General features: G+C 50.2%; 1 protein-coding gene across 1 annotated transcript in view; it reads right to left on the bottom strand.

The window, feature by feature from the left end:
* NT5DC2 (5'-nucleotidase domain containing 2) overlaps positions 1-24,168 on the bottom strand; it is a 237,027-nt gene that overhangs the window by 50,320 nt on the left and 162,539 nt on the right. The window contains exon 10 of the mRNA XM_085629752.1: positions 16,138-16,219. Within this exon, the coding sequence (XP_085485878.1) occupies positions 16,138-16,219 (82 nt within the window). The remainder of the gene's footprint in view (positions 1-16,137; positions 16,220-24,168) is intronic.

Below are 24,168 nucleotides of genomic sequence, written 5' to 3'. Positions count from 1 at the left end.
TGTTCTGCAAAGGGACACCCCGTCCCAAAGCAGTAGTAGCCGCTGTGGCCCGAGTAGAATGGGCGCGCAGCCCAACAGGAGGGTCCTTTTTTGCCAAGGAATAACAAATTTTGATGCACAAAACGACCCACCGAGAGATGGTCCGTTTGTGCACAGCGTTCCCCTTCTTAGCACCCACGTATCCAACGAAAAGTTGGTCGTCCACCCGGAACTGCTTTGTGCGGTCCAGATAAAAGGAGAGCGCACGTTTTGGGTCCAGACGGTGGAGCCTCTCTTCCTCTTTGGAAGGATGCGGAGGCGGAAAGAAGGTGGGCAAGGTGACAGACTGCCCAAGATGAAAGGGGGTCACCACTTTCGGAAGAAAGGAGGGACGAGGCCGAAGGACAACCTTGTCCGGATAAACAGAGAGAAAAGGAGGCTTTGAAGATAAAGCCTGGAGCTCACTCACCCGTCTAGCCGAGGTGATGGCTACCAGAAAAGCAGTCTTAAGCGTCAGCAGACGAAGCCTTCGTGCCCAATCCGGAGCCACCAAGATGACTTGGGCCCGATCGTGCCTGATCTTCTTCAGCACTCTGGGCAGAAGTGGTATAGGCGGAAATGCGTACAACAGACCGCAACTCCACTCGTGACGAAAAGCGTCGCCGAGCGAGTGCCGCCTTGGAAATTCCAACGCGCAGAACTGCTGACATTGCGCGTTCTCTTCTGTGGCGAATAGATCTAACCAAGGCTCTCCCCACTGCTGAAAGAGACCATGCGCCACTTCGGAGTTCAGACGCCATTTGTGATCCATCATGCACCGGCGGCTGAGTTCGTCTGCTCTGGCGTTCAGAGAGCCCGCCAGATGTTGAACCACTAGGGTGACGCCCTGGTGTTCCAGCCACGTCCAGAGGCGCAGAGCCACCTGTACGACACTTCCCCTGACAGAGGGAAGGAAGGCTTTCAGTGCAAGTCGGATCGCTCTCAACTCCAACAGGTTGATGTGGAGGCGAGACTCCGCCGGAGACCAGAGGCCTCTGATCTCCGCCTCTCCCATATGCCCACCCCATCCCAGGAGGGACGCATCCGTCACTACAACGTGCTCCGGTTGGGGAAGGGAGAGGCTCTTGCCCGTGACCCAATCGCGGTCCGTGAGCCACCACTGCAACTGCTGTGCAGTGCCCTCCGAGATCAAGACATGGTCGGACAGGTTGCCGTGATGCTGGGCCCACTGAAACTTCAGGTCCCACTGCAGAGCCCGCATGCGCCGCCTGGCGTGATGCACTAGTAGGATGCAGGAGGCCATCAGCCCCAGAAGCCGCAACACTAGCCTGACCGAAACCCAGGATAGAGGCCAAAAGATGGGAATCAGGGCCTGTATATCCCGGACACGCTGTTCCGGAGGATAGACCTGGAACTGCGCCGAATCGAGAACCGCTCCGATGAAGAGGAGCGTCTGAGAGGGACTCAGGTGTGACTTCGGCACGTTGATGGAAAACCCCAGCAAATGCAGGAGATCCGCCGTAGTCTGGAGGTGGGAGACGACTGCCTGGGGCGAGCCCGCCTTCAACAACCAGTCGTCGAGATAGGGGAAGACTGGAACCCCTGATCTGCGCAGATGAGCTGCGACCACCGCCATCACTTTCGTGAACACCCGAGGGGCACTGGTGAGGCCGAAGGGGAGCACGGTGAACTGAAAATGCTCCTGGCCCACCGTGAACCGCAGGTAACGCCGGTGGGCCGGCAGGACGGGGATGTGGAAATATGCGTCCTGCAAGTCCAACGCTACCATCCAGTCTCCAGGGTCGAGGGCAGCTAGAACCTGAGCCAAAGTCAACATTTTGAACCGTTCCTTCCGGAGGAAGGCATTGACGTTCCTGAGGTCCAAGATAGGGCGTAGGCCCCCTTTGCCCTTCTTGGGAACCAGAAAGTAGTGGGAATAACAACCACAACCTACTTCTGGGCTCGGAACGCGCTCGACGGCCTCTTTGGCCAAGAGGGCCGAAACTTCCTCTCGCAGAAGATTCAAATGATCCTCCGAGATACGGTGGTGCTGCGGTGGCATGGCTGGAGGGGTCGTCTCGAAGGGGAGGGAGTAGCCCCTTCGGATTTGCAGCACCCACCTGTCCGAAGTAATGGTACGCCAGTGGAGCAGGTGATGGCGAACTCTGCCGCCCACTGGCGAGGAATGGGCCGGAAAGCTCGGACTAGGAAGGCTTGGAGGCGGATGCTGCCGGGGTGGATGTGGGCTGACCGCGTCGTCCTCCAGAACCGCCTCGGCGGAAACCACGTCCGCGACCGCGCGCAGGTTGGTTCTGCGGCTGGTGGCTAGGCGGACGTGAGGAGGCACCCCTTCCTTGGCCACGAAAGGGGCGAAAGGCGGAAGTTTGCGACCGCGGGGCCAAGAGGCCCAAGGACTTGGCCGTAGCCCGGGAGTCCTTAAAGCGATTCAGCGCACTGTCCGCTTTCTCACCAAAAAGGCGAGTGCCTTTAAAGGGCATGTCCATGAGAGTGCTCTGGACATCCCCCGAAAAGGACGTGGACCGCAGCCAGGCATGACGTCTAAGCGCCACCGTGGTAGAAAACGCCCTACCCAGCAAGTCCGTAGTGTCAAGCCCACATCGGATTGCATGTCGTGCTGCATCCTTCCCATCGGCCAGAGCCTGGGTAAGTCGTGTCTGGGCCTCCTCCGGACACAGGGGCAGCACGTCCTCCACCGTATCCCACAGAGAGTGGGAATAACGGTCCAAAAGACAGGCGGTGTTCAAGGACCGCAGACCCAAACTAAGGGAGGAGAACAGCTTTTTGCCAAACTGTTCCAGTCTCTTGGAATTCCGGTCCGGCGGAGCGGTCGGGAAGGAGGATTGGGAGGTAGAAGCCTGGATAACCAGGCTCTCGGGGGTGGGGTGTTGGGACAGAAAACTGGGGTCGCCCGGAGCAGGGCGGTGGCGCCTGGCGACGTTCCTGTCCACAGGAGGGACTGTGGAGGGCTTGGACCAGGTGCCCTGCAGAACGTCAATGAGGGCCTCATTGAATTGCAGCAGAGGCTCAGTGGAGCTTGCTGCAGACTGAAGCACCTCAGTGAGGACGTTAGTCCTCACAGCCACGGCAGGCAGCTAGAGCCCAAGGGCTGCGTCCGCCTTGCGCAACACCACAGAGAAAGCAGCACCCTCCTCCGAAGCCACAGTCAGAGGAGAGATGAATCCAGTGTCTGGAGAGGTATCCAGACCACTGGCCTCCCCCAGTTCATCTGCCCAGTCCTGTGACAGCTGAGCCTGAACGGCCACAGGATCCTCGGACCCCTCCCAGTCGCCCCCGTCATCCCATTCCTGGTAAACAGGAGGAAGGAGCGGAGCCGGACGATAGACATAATGTGTCTCTAACGGCGCCGTACGCGGCGTCCATCGATGCCGTAACGGCGCCGGATCCGGAGCGGGGCTGAACTGGGGCTCGACGCCGAGCGGAGCCGGCGTCGGAGGTGGAACCGGTGTCGACGCCGGCGGAGGAGGCGTGACGAGGTCGACCGGCGTCGGCGGGGACAAGTCCCTCGGGAACCTGCGGCGTCGGGGCCGAAGCCGGCGACGGCGCCGGGGCCGGAGCCGCCGGCATGCAAGGTTGCCCAGTCGGGTCCGCGGGGCCCGAAGGCGCGCCAGCGGGCGTCGACGGCGGAGCCAGGCTCCTCATGGCCGCGAGGAAGGCACTGACTTCCGCCGGCGCCGCGTCAGTCCCAGGGACCGGCAGGTATGGGGACTTGTGCGGCGCCTGCGGCTCCGCTGGAGCCGCGGGGGTGGAACCACCTGGACCCTCGGCAGAGTCGCGCGACCGGCGAGGGGAGTCCGAAGAGCGGTGTCGCCTCTTGGACTTCTTGGAGTGCTTCGACTTACCCGAAGACTTGGAGGCAGACGAGCGATGATGACGTCGGCTGCGGCTCCGCAACCGATCCTTGGACCTCCTCCTGGACCGGGATCGATAGGGGCGCGGAGCGGAGTGGCGAAGCTCGAGGAGCTTACGGGACCGCTCCCGTCTAGCCTTCGAGGTCAGGGCCTTGCAGTCCGAACACGACTCCGCGTCGTGGTCGAGGCCCAAACAGTAAAGGCACCGGCGGTGATGATCCGTAACCGACATCAAGCGGTTGCAGTCAGTACAGGCTTTGAAACCAGGCATCCTACCGGCACCGGAGTAGAGACAAGATCAAAAAGGATCAAAAAACTTAGTCAACAAAGACTAAAAGGGGTAGCTCTCCCGTATCTGCGCTTACTGGCGTGGAAAAAAGAAGAACTGACGTCAGCGCGCGAGGGCGGCGTCTAAGTACTCCGACGACGTCATTCCGGCGCACGACGCCGACGACGGACGCGGAGCCGCAGACGACGCCTAGCGACGCGCAAGGGGTATTAACGTGTTTCTTTCAGATAAGTAGCATATTCCGTTCGAGGCATATGAGCTGCAGATTATACACTGTGCATAGACTATATAGCAGTACCCAACCCTAGCGGCGACCACCGGCATCCGTTGCAGTTGTTTGGAACAGTGTTTTTAGTACAGCCTGGCCCACACTAGCTTGTTGCTTGGTTTGCACATCTACACAGTAATGTTTTGTGAAAGTGTGCGGTGTTGACCATGTGGCTGCTTTGCAGATGTCATCTAATGGTATGTTCCCTAGAAAAGCCATAGAAGCCCCCATCTTCCTTGTAGAGTGGGCTTTAGGGGGAACAGATAGCGTTCGTTTTGCTTTGTGGTAGCAAATCTGTATGCATTTTACAATCCACCTAGCTATCCCCGATTTAGAAATAGGAGTACCACCTTGTTCTGATGCATTTGAAGAAAAGGTTCCTGTATAGTGAGTGCTTGTATTTCACTAAACCTTCTAAGGGAAGTGATGGCCACTAGAAAGGCTGTTTTCCATGTGAGAAATTGCAGCTCACATTTGTGTAATGGTTCGAAAGGGGGTCACATTAGCCTTGTGAGAACTATATTTAAGTTCCAGACAGGCGAGGGTGGTACTCTGGGTGGAATTACTCTTTTGAGGCCTTCCATAAAGGTTTTGATGGCAGGCACCCTGAAGAGTGATAGGTGCTGCCTGTTTTGTAAGTAAGCAGCGATTGCTGCGAGGTGTAACCGGATGGATGTATATGCTAGGTTACACCTTTGTAGATGGAGCAAGTAACATAGGATGTGCTGTATGGACACACTTAGAGGGTTGATTGTGTTGTGGCAGGAAACAACAATCTTTTCCACTTTGCAGCATAGCATGCCCTAGTAGTAGGGCGTCTAGCTTCCCTGATAATATTCATACAATAAGGGGGAAGGTTAAGGTATCCGAATTCTAGGACCTCAGGAGCCAGATCGCAAGGTTGAGCTGAGCTGGGTCCGGGTGCCTGATCTCTCCATGGTTCTGGGTTAGGAGGCATGGTGAGAGGTGCAGCTTTTGGTGTGGTACTACCGAGAGTTCCAGCAGTGTGGTGTACCACGGTTGTCTGGCCCATGTTGGAGCTACTAGGATTAGTGTGAGGGAATGCTGTTGTAGCTTTCGCACCACTAATGGAATTAGTGGGAGAGGTGGAAAAGCGTATGCAAATTTGTTTGACCAGTTCATCCATATCGCATTGCCTTTGGACAATGGGTGTGGATATCTGGCGGCGAAGCTTGGGCATTTTTTGTTTTCGTGGGTGGCAAATAGATCTATTTGTGGATGCCCCCACTTCTGAAAGAACCGGTGAAGAACCTGTGGGTGAAGTTCCCACTCGTGGATCTGCTGCGTCTGTCTGCTGAGCAGATCTGCCACGGTGTTTTGGACTCCTGGGACGTGTTGTGCCAGGAGAAAGATTTTCTGCGGAATTGCCCATCTCCATATGCTCTGTGCTAATTGAGAGAGCCGTGGAGAGTGTGTGCCCCCCTGTTTTTGAATACAGTACATGGCAGTCATGTTGTCTGTGCGAATGAGGACTGCCTTGCCTGAAATCTGCGTCTGGAAGGATTTTAGGGCTAGGAAGATTGCCAGTAACTCCAAATGGTTGATGGAGTAACTTTTGTTGCGGCATCCATGTGCCCTGAACTGTGAGATGTAACAGATGAGCTCCCCAGCCGGAGAGCGATGCGTCTGTTGTTAGGATTATTTGTGGGACCGGGTCCAGGAACGGTCGACCTTTGGAAAGATTTGTGGTATTCCACCACTGCAGAGAGCGATGGGTACGACCGTCTACCAACACCAGATCTGTCAGTTGCCCCTGGGCCTGGTTCCACTGGCGGGCTAAACACTCTTGGAGTGGACGCATCTGGAGTCTTGCGTGAGGCACTATGAAAATGCAAGAGGCCATCATCCCTATCAGTTGCATAAACACTCTTGCTGGGAGAGAGTGTTGAAGTATGAATTTTTGACGCATAGCCTGTATATTTGCAATCCTGGCAGGATTGGGATAGGCTATGGCTTTTGTGGTGTCTATGGTGGCACCGAGGTATTGTTTTGTGTGTGATGGTACCAGGTGAGACTTTTGGTGGTTCACCGTGAAACCTAGCTGGTGAAGTAGTTGGATTGTAGCGGCGGTATGGCGCACACATTGGTTGTAGGACGTGGCTTTTATTAGCCAGTCGTCCAAATATGGGAAGACGTGAATGTGCTGTCTTCTGAGGTGTGCCGCCACTACTGCTAGGCACTTGGTGAATACCCTTGGTGCTGTTGTGACCCCAAACGGGAGCACCTTGAACTGGTAGTGTTGCCCGTCCACTACAAATCGTAGGTACTTTCTGTGAGCCTGGTGTACTGGGATGTGAAAGTATGCGTCTTTCAAGTCCAGTGTGGTGAGAAAGACGTTCTGGGAGAGGAGTGGTAGAACCTGTTGAAGGGTCACCATGTGAAAATGGTCTGAAGGGTCACCATGTGAAAATGGTCTGAATGTATGTAAGTGTTTAGAGGCCTGAGATCTAGAATAGGTCGTAGAGTCTCGTCTCTTTTTGGAATCAGAAAATACAGAGAGTAGACCCCTAAATTTTGTTGATTGATGGGGACTTGCTCTATGGCTTGTTTTTGCAGGAGGGAGATGACCTCCTGTTTTAGTAATGTGCAATTTTCTTGAGACATTGGGCGTTGCCTGGGTGGAATGTTGGGGGGGGGGGGGGGGGGGGGGGAGAGAGTTAATTCTAGGCAGTACCCTGAATGAATAATTTGGGTCACCCATCTGTCTGAGGTGATTGTCTCCCAGACGTGAAGGAAATCTTGTATTCTGCCCCCGACCGGAGTGGAATGGTCTGGAGGGAGTGGGGGAAAGTCATTGGGTAGGTGGTGTGGCAGAGCGGGCGGAGTTTGTCTTGTCTCTGCCTTTATTATTATTGCCTCTGTAGCCACCTCTTTGATAACCCTTTGTGAAGGTAGACTGAGGAGGGGATTTATATGACGTGGATGCGCCATCTGAGGAGTAGCCTCTACCAGTGCCCCGAAAGGAGGAGCGGCAAAAGGAGCGCCTAGGAGTGTGTGTCTGTAGGGCTCCCATGGATTTCGCCGTGTCCGTATCTTTTTTCATCTTCGAGGGCTTCATCAACTTTTGGACCAAATAAATGTTGTTGATCGAATGGGTGGTTTAATATTGAGGCTTGCACCTCCGGTTTAAAACCTGAAACTCTTAGCCAGGCGTGGCGACGAAGGAGGACACTGGTGTTTATGGCCCTGGAGGCTGTATCTGCTGCATCTAGGGCACAGCGTATAGAGGTATTAGTTATAATTTTTCCCCTCTTGGATCAATTCATTAGCTCTATTCTTATATTTTTCAGGGAGATGGTGCATGATGGCCTCTAAATCATCATAATGCGCTCTGTCGTATCTGGCCAATAGCGCTTGAGTGTTGGCGATACACCATATATTTGCGGCTTGTGACGCAGTGCGCTTCCTTGACGCGTCTAGGAGCTTGGACTCTTTGTCAGGTGGTGGTGCTTCACCTGACGCCTGAGAATTTGAACGCTTCCTAGCTGTAGATACCACTAAGGAATCCAGTGGTGCAGGGCCTTTAATGTATGAAGGATCTGTGGGGGCGGCTTTATATTTTTTCTCTATTCGAGGGTTTAGGACCCTAGCCCTGACTGGGTCTTTAAAAACCTCCGGTGCATGTTTGATTACTCCTTTTAGCATAGGTAGTATTGCAGTGGACCTATGTGCAGAATCGAAGGTGTCTAGGAGATAATCTTCCTCCACTGGGTCAGTGTGTAGCTCTACCCCGTGATAATGTGCTGCCCTCTGTAGTAGGTGGTGAAAACCTAACGAGTCTTCTGGTGGGGATGGCCTAGATGTATAAAGGTCATCCTGTGGGACATCTGGGATGTCCGGATTGTTATAGTCATTCCATGGGTCTGGGGATCCAGTAGGGGTGGGGTCTTGTGGCACATCTGCTGGATAATAGTAAGGGTCCCCTTGATCATCATGGTCTGGAGACAGGGTCGGAGAGCGATGAGGCAGGGGTGGAGAGGGTGGAGGGGGTGGGGAAGGCACTCTGAAAGGGGAGGTAGCAGTGTCCTTCCTCTTTGGAGGTGGAGGTGGAGCTGGTTTGTCCAAATGTCTCTTTTTTGAAGACAGTGTCAAATGTTCAGTTTTTGGATCCTTGGTAAGTGTTTTTTGTAGAGGATCCGGTGTAAAAAGTTCTTGCGACACTGGTTATTAGGTCGGCGCCGAGGTTTTCGGGGCTGACGGCTTTTTAGGCTTGTCTGTGCCGTGCTTTTTCGGGACCTCCGATTTTTTGTTCGGTGCCGAGAGAGGCTTCGGCACGGGAGTGTCGGTGCAGAGGGCCTTATGATGTTTGGTCGGCACCGAAAGGGCGGGTTTCGACACCGAGGGCTTTGCTGGGCTCGGTGTGGAGGTGGAGGCTGATTTTTTCTTTGGTGCCGAAGGGTGTTTTTCGGCAGCGCTGGCAGGCTGGCTCGAGCACGAGCCGCCGGAAGGCTTATTTGGCTTCTTCACCGGGCCCGAAGGTGGGGTGTTAGAAGCAGTGTCCTTGGTCTTGCCTTGGCTCGAAGGCGTGACCGAAGCCTTTTTGGGTATCGGCGTGGGTGTGGGAGGGGGTATAGTACTCACGACCCTCTGCGCCGGGGTGATGTCCTCCACATCTGATTCGTCGGCCTCGGAAGCACTGACGAGATCGTTGTCATCTTCTTCGATGTTCTGCTGTCCCGGAGCTTCGACGTCGTCCCCGAAGATGTCGAGTGGAGCAGAGGTCGAGGAGTGCGCCATGTTGCGTCGGGCCCTTCGATCTCGAATAGTCTTTTTTGATCTAAAAGACTTGCAGGCGGGACAGTCTCGAGCCTCGTGTTCAGGGGAGAGGCAGAGGTTGCACACCTCATGAAGATCGGTGTGGGGGAATTTGGACCCACATCGAGGGCACTTCTTGAAGGGAGTTCTTTCCATCAGCCGAGACCGGAGCCGGGATAGGCCCGAAGGCTGCCGTCGACGACCGGAATCGAAGAAGTGCCGAAGGGAAGGTGATTAAGATGATTTATTTATCTGAAGAATCTCGATGAGCGAGGATTTTGCGTCGATCGTTTAACTGGAAAAGTTCGGAACCGGAGCGCGAAGTCTTACATCCGAGCCCGATGGCGGAAAAAAACAATCTGAGGATGGAGCCGAAGCCCATGCATAATACGAACCAAAGGAGGAGTCACCGACCTTGTGACTTCCAAAGACTTTCCAAGAGGAAAAACAAACTGTAAACATCCGGGCCCAACACCAGATGGCGATCTATGCACAGTGTATAATCTGCAGCTCATATGCCTCGAACATCATACATACATACATACACACACATACATACAGATGTACACACAAACATACCTACAGACGTACACACTGACATACCTACATACACACAGACATACCTATATACATACCTACATACAGACATACATAAATAAATACAGACATAGACATACCTACATACACACATACATACAGACATACCTACATACACACAGACAGACAGACAGACCTGCACACACACGCAACAACCAGTAGATAGTGTTGTCCAGTAGAGGTAGAGCTGGTTTTGGTAGCTGGGTGGTCAGGGTTCCTATTGTAAACAGGGGCCTGAAGACTGAAGGTTTGAATTTTGTAACTCAGTCAGCCTTTCATTCTTTTAGGGCTTCAAAATGAGCACCGCTTCGGGCTGCGAGTGGCGCAGTAATCCAGATGTTACTGTTCATGAGAGATACCATCTGCATTGAGATTGCCACTCATGGGGAGATATCACGACTTGAAGTTTAGAGGTTTATCTGCGCAAAGAATCGAAAACGCCCATGTGAAAACAGCTGAGAAACATACGGGAATCGGGCGGGCTAGTTTCGTAATATTCTGAATTCCCACAACAAAGTAATAATTATACAGAGGGTTTTAGTCCTTCCAGGTGCTAGAATGTACACTAAACTCTTGTATAACCAGTAAGCCGTCCCGAGTTGGAAAACGCCTTTTAACATTGCTATTAAACTGCAAGAGTCTGCTAACAAGAGGTAGTAATGACTAGTAAAGCAAAGCCGGCACGATACAGACATCTGCGCCTTACTGCCCACCGAAGACACGGGCAATGTCCTCTTCTTTTCTGTGCTGGAAGCTGCCCCCCCCACCCTTTTTCTATTATTCCCTCTCTTTCTGTCTTGTTCCTCACTTACTGAAAACCGTGACTTGAAGAAACGGTTCACAACCTCTTTCCTTTTTTCATTTAGTTGCTTCCCTGTGAAATGGATCCAAAAAAGAACAAGCTGTCTCCGTGGAGCCAATGGGTGACGGAAAGTGAAAGCATGCGATGCGCTTGTGAGCGCGCGGTGGGAGCCAGAGACGGAGCGTGTGAATCAGAGGAGACACCATGCGCGTGCACATCGGATACCCGTGCACACACATGGTTTGTCTCCCTTCGCTAGGAAAAGCCACACCAATAGAGTCTCGCCAAGCAAAGCAGCTGCGCTGCATTCGCAAGGCGAGACCTAAAAACAAGTAAGCAGAGGGGGACACCAGGCGGGCTGGACGGGATCACCTCTGAGGCTGGGACGGGCTGCCGGCACGAACCCTGCTCACGGGAGGACTCAGCACTGAGGCCATGCGGCGGTGAAGCGGAGCTGCTGGGGCGAGTGCTGGCCTGGACCGGAGGTCAAGGTCTCACCCGCTCTCATGTTCTTCCGTTGAGACCAAACCCAGATGAGACAACGGAGGTTTCTATCGTACAGGATGCAGGATGGGCTTAAACTAGGACTGTCCCCCACCTAGATTAGGATAAGGAGGGCGGCGGCCCAGACCAGGTGGTCCTGGTGCCACGTATTAAGGTAACAAGCACATTCACAGCTCTTCTGGAACTTTCTTGGGATTTTCCAATCTCTATACCCCAGTTTCAGATCCCAAATGAAGGCAACTGGAGATGCACCCTGTGAACGACAATGTACTGCAGCCCTTTGCTTGGGGACTTCAAAGGATTGCAGCAGAACCAGGGTCTGGTTCAATAAGCTATCCTAGGAGTAAGCATGGCACCTTCACCCCACATGAGATCAGCATCAGCCTGGGTAAAATGGAGAAGTTAGAGTCTGGAAAAGGACAGGTGCCATATCTTAGTCTATCCCATTTACAGACCAGGGGAAGGCCAAAAGAACGTCAATTCATACAGATGCGATTTTGGAGTAGCAAAACGGTAATGAAGTCAAAATGCAAACAACAATCCCAAACCACAGTAGAAAAAGGGCAAAATTGAATAAACAAGATGAGAATAAACTAATAAAGGGGAAGATGAGATCTGAATTTTTCAAGTTTTAGATAGAAATAGTGAGAGAAAAAAACACTTTAAGGTCATGTCCTTGTCTACAGCAATCACTGATTAAGTACAATTTGAGGCTGACCGCGATGAAGTGTGGGCCGGATACATCACTCAGGTTAGACCTGGTCAAAGAGTATTCCTTCTGACGTATTCCTTGGAGTGCCATTCCACCACAAGAGTACACTACTAAAGCCCCAGGACTTCTGGAAGGCACTTAAGAGACTTACAGGGTATTTGGTAGATGCCAACAGCAGTATCCAATCTGGGTCCATTTGACAGCGGCCATCTGGATACTTCTAGAAAAAGGTCTCTTGCAGCTTAAGGTCCCAGTAGCTGCACAGGTCAGCCACCTGACCCACGGAGTCCACTAATTCGCCCTGGGAGCAGATCCTGTCCTTCAGGGCTCATCTCAGTGCAGTCAGTAGGACCAGTTCTTCTGCAGGTCCAGGAAGTGTTAAGATGTGGGTGCCTTGAGGTTCCACATAAATACCTGGCAACTAGCTAGTAGGTAGTAATGACTCTTGGGAATGCATAAGCCAATAGGTACATTTACGCGTATTTTCAAGAAGGTGAGTCTTTGGCAACACTAAAATTGTGCGTAGGGAGTGTACTATTGTAATCCTAGTGTCTTCCCACATCTAACAATAAAATACAGTTTGGAGCAGCTACTTTACCCAAAACCAACCCCGAGGCAGACGTCTGGTAGAACAAGATTCGAGTCCTTCAGCAACCAGGTAGCTGATCCAGCAGGATTAGACCTTGTAGTATCAAAAACGATGCCTACAGCCCCCACCCTACATATTTAGTAGGGTTCAGAGTATTCATTTCTGTCCATTCAGGTGAGCCTATTGTTTGCTTCTAGGAGGCATTTCACACCTATTAAGAGCAAATTCCTGTGTGGGACAGTCAATGCTAATTAGCCCACCAGGAAATACAGGAAGGAAATAGGTAACTTTCTAAAAATCCATTTTGTTTAATATTTATTAAAAAGCAGACTTCACCACGGAATTCGATTTTTAATAACTATAACAAATATAGCTTAATTATTTTTAGCTGGTCTCATTCCCAAGCTACAGTATTACAATTTAACATAGCGTCCCAGCGCTCTCTATGGGCGAGCCAGCCTTACTACAGTAAAAATAGCTTTCGGGTGCTATTCACTGCAAGGGCATGTTACCATTAAATTTCCACATGTCCTACTTTTACAAACCATGACCCCTGCATTGTGGGCTGCATGGCCTACATAGGGGAACGTATTAATATTTACAAGGGCGGTTTTGACCTGTTAAAGGGGTTTAATTTGACAAGTCAAATATCGGTCTTCACTCTGCTACAGTCAGGCTACACTGGTAGGCCTGAAGCCATGTTTGTACTGTAATGGATGGCACAATGCACAACAGGTGCTGCAGCCCACTAGTGGTTAGTGGCATGTAACTTCAGGCACACCTTGTACTATATAATAGGGCCTTATAGACAAGTTAAATATACCAATTTGGAATATGCCAAATCAACCATATTTAAAATGGATGCACATACATTTATTGATTAGCAGGGGTAAAGTGCACAGTTTTAACACCATCAAAAAGATATGGTCTAACATAAGGCATAACAATCCAAGGTGACCGTGTAGCAAAGGCAGATATCCTACAGCCTCTCAGGCTTTTTTGCTCAGAAGCAACTGGAAAGACATTAGGAGGGGTGCATTTTTGATAAACAGACTGTGGATTATGCTTCTTTGGTGGTGAGCCCGCTTTAAGAAAAGAACAGTACTACCACTGAACGTAAAGTTTCCAAGCCAATATGAAGGCAAGTCACAATTCTTTTAACGACACGGACGCATAGGTTCTCACATCGACCTATGCAATAGTGTGTGCCGTTTCACTGGTACAGTATCTGCAATAAACATTGCCTTAATAACCAAGTTATTACTTCGAACGGACTTAGGCAGGAATAGTTTGCACGTTCATGGAGTATCTTTGGGCATTTCCAATGTTTGAGACTGCAAAAAATGAAGCGCATGGCGGTCTCGCTTCGGAGTTTATAGACTCTGGATTGGGTAAGGATATCTCATGATATTTTGTAGTATTTTTTTTCCAACTGAGGGTTTTGGGAAATGTGAGTGGTTTAAGTTTAACTTTACATTTTCCAGTTACAGGTTCCCATCCTCTTCCCAATTGCTTCATTTATTTTGCAGTTTTTCTTAACCAGGCCGCAAACAGCGTTCAGTCTCATGTAAAGCACTTCGTGTTTGAGAGATGCTTCACATAACCCACCACAAACAAAAAAGTCCAGTAAAGTACTCTACAAAATACACCAAGAGGGGCCAGCACTTTGATTAATCCAAAGTTCATACTAGGATCCTTGGACTTCACTCACTGGAATAAAAAAAGCCTTGTTCCTCATCCTCAGCCAGGCATCATGACAGGCTGTTGAAACATGTGGACAGGGTGTGGAATTAATTAGCCTGAGACAGAGGCCTGAAGTCCCATCTATGAGCAGTTAGACGAGTCCTCCAGCACTCGCCAACCCTGAATATGCATGAAGCAGGGGGCTGAAAGGAGTGGCAAACAAAAGACTCTGGCGCAGAACTGATAAAGGCTAAAAGATAGAATCCCACAGGACTTACAACAGGCCCCTCACGCCTCACACCAAGTGTGCTGCTCAGCACCTCAAGCTGCTGCTGGGAAATGCACCGTTTGCTCTGCTCTCAAGCACAGCGCACAGCTTGAATACAGAAGAACAGGGGAGAGTCTGGAGGAAGCCCTGTGACCGACTGAAGGCTCCCAAGAACGCCGCCAGTCTACCACAGCTGGGTGTTTACCCTGTGAAGCTCAGATACTTCTTCGGAGACACAGAAACAAAGCTTTAACTCCTTTCTCCTGTAGGCTGAAAAGAAAAACGTTAAACATTCAAACCTCTGAGGCAGATGTTACAGTGGGGCTCCTTTTAACAATCTACTCTGAGAAGAAATCACCTCAACCCCTCAATCTGGCAGAGAAATCCCCAGGTTTCCTACCGAAAGAAGCCCGTCACGCATCTCTAATTCTGAAAGAGGCATTACAGAATGGTAATATTTTTGATGTGCGCTAATATGACTCATTCAATGGCTAACTCCTTTCAAGGGACTCTACATCAACATGGGATGTAGCCAGTCCTGCATTTCATCTACCTTTACAGACAGCAGTGTCCACTCAGATTAGGCAATGCAAAGAAAGCCTGCCCCAGCAGTTTTACAGAATTCCTTGGGTACACCAGGCTCACAGGAACGTCCACTGCCCTTGCACTCCCCATCGACGGTGCTAAGGAGCATGCAGCCAGTCAGAAAGGGCATACATCAGTGCAGCATTTACAGAGCATAAAAAAAAAACAGTTACTTCCCTTTGGTGGCGCTCTTTCGGACGGATACTCAAACCACAGACTCCTCACCTTTAGAATATCCCAAGGTACCGGACTGTCTGCTAGTTACACACAGCAGGGATGCGAGCGCCGGTAGGTGGCGTCATGCGGCACGGCGTTTACTTAGTTCTGCCCTGAAGTTACCAACGGATGAAAGCATATAGGCACCACCCATGTCCGCTGACGCCAGTTTTTCATCAACCCTGTCCGCGACCTAGACGCCAGCCAGGGCGTGAGTGATTTCGTCCCAGTGTTCAGCGATGTACTGCTTCACTTTACATTCCCGGATCGCCTTCGGATTCATGAAGACTCATTTTTCACACGTCGTGTCCAGAGTTTAAACACCAAAGGAATACCCTGTAGGGTCCATTAAAGAGACTTGCTTGCGACAGTGCTGGCATGGTTTAAATCCTGTAATTTCTGAAGTGGGCACAGTTCCCTTATGATGACACGGAAAGAAAGGAAGGGACATCAGTGTGCATGGGTGGCACTTGTATGCGCTTCCATTCGATACTTTCAGACAAAACGTAGTCAGAGAGCCGCACAGCAATACCTACTTCTCATGGGAGCACTGCTCTATTCAAGTTTCTGGATCCAGCCGAGTGCCTGGGGATAGTCTAAGGGTGAGAAATCTGCGGCAAGTATGTGATCTACAGAAGCAGGTGCCAGAGAAGTTAAATTAAGTCTCTGACCAGATGCAATCTGACTTCAGAGAATTGAGAAATAAGTCACTCTGGGCAAGCCAACGCTCAAACTTTAGTTTTATAAAAGAAATTTGTAATATTTTTACCCTATGGTGGGAACTACTAGTCAGAACAGCAGGCTTCCAGTTTTTGAAATCTTGAGGATTTTGGTTTGTTAATGGTTTTCAAAGGTGTCTCAGTACGTCAACAAGGAGGTTGAGGCAGCTTTGGTATTGCACGAGATGGTCTTTGAAGTAGGGATGTATAATAAAACCAGCCTGGAAAGCACTCCAAGGGCTATAAAACGTGGAACTCACCTGCTTGTACACATGGCCCTTTTCTAGCTTTGTGATCTTGTCCCAGCGCAGGTCACCATTCTCATCCAGGCACCGAAAGGGCCTGCAAGACAAGAGTATGGGCTATTAGCTGCCAAAAACATTCTCAGTTGAAACGTGGCTATTCAACACCCACCTTCACATGCATGCTACAGTACACAAGCACACAAAAACAAAAAAAAAACATTGCCTGAGGTTTTGCAGTAGCCATATTGCAAAAAGCCCTGGGGTCGCAGCTGTGAAAAGAACATCAAAGAAGGTTACCAGTAACAGAGAAAGCTTTCACAATGGTGGACATATGCAGTCCAGGTCAATTTGTCAGCTGGCCCATTTCTGAACAAGTGCTCCAGACAACAGAGAGGTGTGCCACATAATGTACACTTGCCCAAGTGTCGCCTCCTCTATCCCTGCATTTGCTTTTCTGCGTTGTTTAGCAGGATATGGCAGCTTCGCCTACCAGCAGGTTTACAGACCCTCAATGTTTTATTTCTAAAGTGGATTTTCAGCCTATCTTGTTCATTGGAGGGGGAACCTTGCAAGACTCAACTCTCGCAAACCTGTCTTCCTCTCAGGGGTGCCAGCCCTTGTGGACAGGAGGGGCGAGAGAAAGCGGCTGGAGGTTACGGGGAAGAGGACTGTGTACACAATGCAATGCTACACATTAAGGGCAGTGGTGAGGGGGAAGGCCATCATACCTGTGCAGATGAACGTGTCCACCCATGTTCAGAGGCAGTGTGTGGCACAGAGCTGTGATGAAGCTTACTACTCACACCCACCGGCAGAAATGCCAAGCAAAAACCACTGCACGTGCATTTCCATGGTAGTTTGCAGCTGCTCTTGGCTGTGACTCAAGGGTAGCCACACTTCTTTCAACATTCCCAGCTTTACCTCTGGGCAAGCGCCAGGCCAAATTAGGGAAAGCTGCAGCCCCCAAAAAATAAACTAGTACCACCATGGCCATTAAAAGTACCTGGGGGCCATATTTCGGATATGGCACACTTTCCTTGTTTGTGCCCTGGGGCACCTATCAAAAGGTGCAGACAAGGAAAGTGTGCCATATTAAAAGGAATGTGGTGCCCCAAGGCAGGGCTAAACTCATGCTGCCCCAGGAGCAGAGTACTCCGTGAAATACGGAGCAGCTGCTTAAAAGCTACTCAGTGTTTCACTGAGCAGGCAGCAACCCGCCTGCATTTCAAAGGGGAACTAGAGATTGCCTTGCAGGTGGGTGCAGCGAGTGACTGCACCCTCCTGCAGGGGGATGTCTGGGCAGGGGTGAGTCCATGGGAACCTCTTTTCCCCCTCCCCCCCCTTCCAGAGGGCTGCCTTTAGGAGGTGCACTTCAAGTGCAACACCTTTTTGTGGTGCACTTGCAGTGCGCTTCTTAAAGGCATGTTAGCCTCTGCGCCAACATCGGTAATACAGCATGGGCGCAGAGTCAAAGTGATTCCCTCATATGCATGGGGCCACGCCACCATGCAAAGGAGGGAACACCCTCTCATGGTATCACCAGTGGAACATGTATTACAGAAGGGGACGCACAGCATCTGCAGCCTCTTCTGTAATACCATGGTGCCCCAGGGGCGCTTAAAGCGGGTGCACAAGACCATTGCGCCCCGGGTGCATAATCTATAATACAGGCCGTGGTGTCTGGAAGGATAGCTGCCCAGTTTTCTCTCGCTTCTCACCATAAAACTTGTTTTTTTGAACAGAGGACTGGGAACAGATGCACCCTCAAACTGCAGTAGAGGCTGCAGACTGCTCCACAGGAGCATACCGGGTACAGGCTCTCCAGCAATAGGGTTAGTACTAAAGACTGCACAATAAAGACCGCGGCAAAGCAGACAGGTCCCTGTAACCTGGGCTGTATGCTGTCGTGGGCAGAAGCAATTGTGAATCACCCATTACATCCAGCCCTCTCCCTCCATTGGTGGGGTAAAGACTCTGCAAGTTTGTATATTCACTGGAAAAGAAAAGGGAAAACCCCGTTAAAAGGGGGAATTATACTTGGGGCTCAATCATGCAAACCCACTGAAAATACCCAGTTATGTTTAGGAACGCACACAACACACTACATTAAACAGTCGACTTAACAATTTTTTGCCTCTGGCTCGTGGCTTAATGGGTTTGGTTGGTGGGGTCAACAAGGCACTCTGTGGAGTGCATTCCTAAACGGAACTAGAGATTTTCACTGCTTTTGCACCTTTGAGCAAAAAACAACTCACTTTAACAATGTTTTTTACCAGTAAATTTCATTGGTTTTTCAAGCACTTTCTTCATTCCCCCAATGTGCATGGCCAAACAGGCTGCTGCTCCCACAGAGTCTGGCCACACCCTACCTCCTGCTTTCCAGACACTTACTTTATTGTTAAGCTTGGTCTATTTATTTTTAAACCGTGCCTGAAACTCACAAGCCTGCTGCTAGTCAGGCACAAAATGACCACTGAATCAAGCTAATTTATGGATTTTCCACACCTCTGGGTACTTTGGAGTTCATTCGGCAAAAAATAAAAATGATCTGCCTTACATCTATTGAGCCTTTGGGCTCTAGATTAGAACAAAGTTTCCTATAGAAGCAAAAAATGGGTGATCACAGATGTTTCACCCTCTCCGTAATGCTAGGACCTCAGGTGCTAAATCCAAAGACTGAGGTGTGCTGGGTCAGAGTGTCTGATCTGTGTGAGCAGGTCTGGTCTACGACGAAGCCTCTCGTGGGGATTGGTCGAAAGTTCTAGAACAGTGAAGGACCAGGGCTGCCTGCTACATATTGGTGCGACTAGAATGAGGGAGAGACATCTGAGATTTCTGATTACAAATGGAAGCAGTGGGAGAGGTGGAAAAGCGTAGGCAAATATCCCTGACCAGTTCAACAAAAGTGCATTCCCAATGGACTATTGATGCGGGTATCTCACAGCAAAGCTTGGACATTCTCCGTTTGACAGTGGTAAAGAGGTCTGCCTGTGGAGAACTCTACCCTAGAAGTATGTGTGAAGGACCGGAGGTGGGATTCCCATTCGTGGACTTGATGATGCGCCCGGAATAGTTCTGCAAAATTGTTAGTTACTCCTGGGAGACGTTCTGGCAGTAGGCGAACCTTGCAGTGAAATGCCCAAAGCCAGACGCTCTGCAATAGGCGAGAGCTGCGATGGCCATGTACCCCCTTGTTTCTGTATGTAATACACTGCAGTCATGTTCTGTGTTCTGGTTAGAACTACTGTCCCTCAAATGAGCTAAAGGAAGGCTTGGAGAGAGTTGTATAACTAAGAGCTCTAGGAAATGGTGACCCAGATACTGAAGGGGCTTCTGTCCTTGTATTGTGGGTTGAGATGAGCGTGTGCCCTAGCCTAGGAGAGAGGCGTCCGTGGTAAAGGCCACATGCAGAAGTGGGTCTGTGAAAAGGTCTGCCTTGCACCATGTTGGTAAGTGTTCACTACTGCTCAGAGCGGTGCACTTTAGCCTGAACCAACACTAGATCTTCTAACTGGCCCTGAGCTTGTGACCATTGGACTTCTGTACCCTTTCAAGTGCCTCATGTCCAGCCTTGTCTAGAGTAGTATAGCGCTGCAAGATGGCAACATCCCTTAGGTACAATTAGGTGCCTCCTGGGGGACATGACAGTTAAGCTTAACAAGCAGCAGTTACTGGAGGGCCGCAACCATTTGTTTGTTGGTGTATGCTTTAGCGGTGAGGATGTTTAGTGTATAGAGCCAAAGTATGGCTGCAACCAGGAGGGTACAAGGTAAGATTTTGTGAAGTTTACGGTGAAACCCAATGTGTGAAACAAGGACACTGTTACGTATGTATTTGCTAGGCACTATGTCTTGCGGCTGCTCTTTATTAACGTATGGTAGTATGTGAATTCTCTGGTGGCAAAGGTGTACCGCTACCATAGCCAAACCTTTTGCGAATACCACCCTTGGGTCTATGGTGACGTCGAAAGGTAATACCTTGACTTGGTAGGTAGGACCACTTACCCCAAAGCACAGGAACTTGGGCTGGGCAGGGTGGATAGAAATGGGGTGATTTGCTGCCACTGATGTAGAAGATTGATTGATTGATGTGGAACTTATATAGCGCAACTATCGCCCTACGGGCATCCTGGCGCTTTTGACTGAGGGACAGCATCAGAAGGTGACAGAGGGAGGGTCAGGGAAAACCTGCCTAGATTAAGCTTTAGGATATAACCAGGTCTTAAGTCCCTTGCGAAATTCAAGTAAGGAATTGCACTGTCGCAGGTTCGCAGGGAGCTTGTTCCACATGCCGGAGGCTACTGTGCTGAAGGCTCTTCCGCCTACCCTAGTGCGCTTAAATCTCGGAATCACCAGAAGACCAGCTGAAGAAGAGCGAAGTTGCCTACTTGGTAGGTAGCGAGCGAACTTATCCTGTAGAGGGGCTGGGCCCAGTCCATGTACTGCTCTAAAAGTTAGGCACAAGGACTTAAAAACGACCCTTTCCCTCACAGGGAGCCAGTGTAAGTCCCTTAGTGCTCTGGCAGACGAGGAGCAGCGTTGCCTATCAAGCACTAGTTTGGCTGCGGCTGACTGAATCCTCAGCAATCCTTGGAGGATATACTGCGGAGCCCCCAGGTAAAGGGAGTTGCAGTAGTCAAGTCTGCTCAATACCGTGCTGCGTACCACTGTAGCTCGCAACTCCCTAGGGAGCAGAGGTAGAATACTCTGAAGTAGCCGCAGCAGGGCAAAGCAGACATTGGCAGTCTTGCTTGCCTGGGATACCATCTGGAGGTTGTCATCGATGATCACCCCAAGATTACGAACCTTCCTGACTGGTATGAGGGGTCCTTCCTCCGGTGTGAGACGGAAATCAGGAGGGAGGTGTTTGGGGATCCTAAATGGCGAACAGAAGACCACCTCAGTTTTACCGCTATTAAACTGAAGAGAGTTCCTTCTGAGCCAATTTGTAGTCTAGTTCATGCACTGATGGAAGCGGTCCATGGATAGTGCATCATCCCCTTCTAAAGAGAAGGCCAACTGTGTGTCGTCAGCGTAGTTCACCAAGCTGACTCCGAAAGATTTTATTAACGGGAACAGGGGCCGCAGGTAGATGTTAAAAAGGATGGGACTAATTGCGGACCCCTGCGGCACCCCGTGCGCAACTGGAGACCTGCTAGAGGAGAACGGTGCCAAGGTAACAACCTGCTGTCTGTCTTCTAGGTAGGATTGAAACCATTGCAGCGCTCTACCCTTTACACCCATCTGCCTCAGCCTCTCTAACAGGACTGGGTGGCTCACCGTATCAAATGCTGCCGACATATCGAGAAGCACCAGGATAATAGCATTCCCGTTGTCGGCACGCATTCGAAGGTGGTCCAGCATGGTGGTTAACGCTGTTTCGGTTCCGTGGCCAGGACGGAAACCGAACTGATCCCTATCTAGCCGAAAGTTCTCCTCCAGAAACTGAGACAGAGTCTTACTTACAGACTTTTCCAGTTTTTTCACCGGGTAAGGCAAAAGAGAAATAGGCCTTAAGTTAGCTGGCACCAGAGGGTCCAGGTTCGGCTTTTTTATCAGTGGGGTTACCACTGCTAATTTCCAGCAGCCTGGAACAGATCCAGCCATCAGGGATTGATTACAGATCATCCTTAACCAGGGGAAAGTGTTACGTCCGTAAAGCTTCCATATCTTATGGGGAAGAGGATCTAAGGGAGAACCAGACGACACACTTTCAGTTAGGTTATCAAAAACTTCATGAGAGAGAGGTTGAAAGCTGTCCAGGACAGCAGTCAGTTTTAGATCTCCATCAGCCGGGCTAATTGTTTCCTCAGGACTATCCTGGATGTTATCCTGTAAATTGTTTACAATGTTAGAGATCTTCTCCTGAAAAAAGGAGGCGATTTCGCTACACAAAGTTTGCGAGGGGGCGACTCTGTTATTCATGCAGTCCAGGTTGGAAAGGTCTCGAACGATCTTGAAGAGAGCTTTGGACCCATTGGAAGCCTGTGTAATGGAGTTAGCATAAAAATCAGCCTTAGATCTCAGAATGAGGGTTTTATATTGCAGTTGTACTTGTCTTAGATCTTTTTTATCTTCTTCAGAGTAATTTCTTCTCCATTTCCTCTCTGCTTGTCTGCGAGAGAGTCTAAGATGATGCAGCTTCTCATTGTACCAGGGCGCTGATCTTTTCCTTGCCTTCTTTAAAGGCTTTATAGGGATAAAATGGTCTAATAGCTTAGTTATGTGTTCCGTGAAAGACCTGTAGTTATCCTCCACGGACTTATTGGAAGAGAAGAGACTGGCATCGAAAGATGTGGTTAAAGAATCGACCCTTGAGTTTGAGTTTGAGTTTGAAAGTACTTTTAGAGCGCACGTATACCAGCGGTTTCTTGGCGCTATAGCTAACGGGGACTGAGGTTATAAGCAGGGAGGGCAGAGGGAGCATTTATTCAAAGGACTTTGTGAATAAGTGGGTTTTTAGGCAGTTTGCCAGTTTGGCCCATTCTCTGTCCATCCTGTGAGAGTACTGCTGGCTAGGCAGATTCTTGTGGCAGGGCATCGCCATACTCAGATGGATGAGAAAGTGATCAGTCCAGTTCAAGGGCATTATATTAGAAACTTTTGTTGTAGCTGGATTGGCGAAGACCATATCTAGAATACGTCCCTTCTGATGGGTGGGGCTGGACACCAATTGATGGAGATTCAAGGTGGAGCAAGTATACAGGAGGTCTCTCAGTTGACTGCAAAGGCCTCCGTCCTCACTGAGATTAAAATCACCTAGAATGGCCATGTTGGTGTGGGTAAGTTTTAGATTGGTGATAGTTTCAGCGAGAAGGTGGAATTGTGTGGTCACGCCCGGTGGCCTATAACAGAGCATCCCCGTGAGTAGATTCCCGCTAGGGGCCTGAAGTGAAAAACCCATGATTTCTATCCCCCCAACCTCGTCAATCTGACATGGTCTGAAGTCTAAAGTATCCTTGAAGATCAGACCCACTCCTCCCCCTCTGCCCGAACTACGAGGCTTGTGAAGGATTTTGTATCCGCTGGGACAGGCCCCACTCAAACCAACGGTAGACTCCGTGGTGGCCCATGTTTCTGTTACGAAAAGTACATCTAGTTCCATGTCTTCCAGAAGGCTGAACAATTCAGTAGAGTGCTTAACAAGCGAGCGACTATTAATTAGGCCGCAAGAAAGACTAGCACTTACTGACTTGTGGCCCTTTGATGGATTTAGCTGTAGTAGTTGTGCTCTGCTGTATATCACTCGTTCTGACTGGCAGTTTAGCCGAGTAGCATTGCTGGCGCTGGAAGCGTCCGGGACGCGGACGGGCGCAGACGGGCTTGCCTCTGGCGCGCCTCTGGCGCGCCTCTGGCGCGCCATCGGCGCGCCCGCTGCGCGCTTGCATCGGGCGACTTTAAGTAGGTGATCGACGAGAATTCCCCAACCGCTAGAGCGCCTCTCAAAATGGCGGCAGGTAGTGGCACAGTAGCAGATTAACACACCCTAGATGGCGGTACTGGGAGTAACAGAAGGTCGTCACGCTAAAGCAGCGTGTGCAGAATAATTTTATGGTGCGGGTAAGTGAGACAGCACTGTGAGTCACGAAATTTAGGTACACTTTCAATATTTAAAAGACAATTTTAACAGGAATAGGACAAGTAAAAACAGCACCACGCGGCGCCCTGACTAAACAGTATTCACAGCACACAGTCACTCGCTCTATCTCTCAATGATAGCCTCAGTCAATTAAAACAAGTTACTTACCTGTAACTTTGGTTCCCCAGTATTGGTAACTTTCATAGATTCTCATGCTTTGTATCATTCCCCGTCGTCGGAATGGGAGCCTCGGTAAATAAAAAAAATATATCATAACCATAGAAACAAAAGAGAAAATAGGCTTAGGCCTCATCTCATTTTGTAGTATATCACCCTCTTTGTGTAAAAGAGCCCAACCTTTTGCCAGGACCAATCAGCACAGCCTCACCCTTTGGAACCTTCCTGAGAGAGCTCAGAGCCTCAGATTTTCGTAGCCGTTGTGCCAACAGCCACTACCTTCGTAACCGG

The sequence above is a fragment of the Triturus cristatus genome, chromosome 10 (genome assembly GCF_964204655.1).
Source record: "Triturus cristatus chromosome 10, aTriCri1.1, whole genome shotgun sequence".
Lineage (NCBI taxonomy): Eukaryota > Metazoa > Chordata > Amphibia > Caudata > Salamandridae > Triturus > Triturus cristatus.
This window is presented reverse-complemented; position numbering and strand designations above follow the sequence as displayed.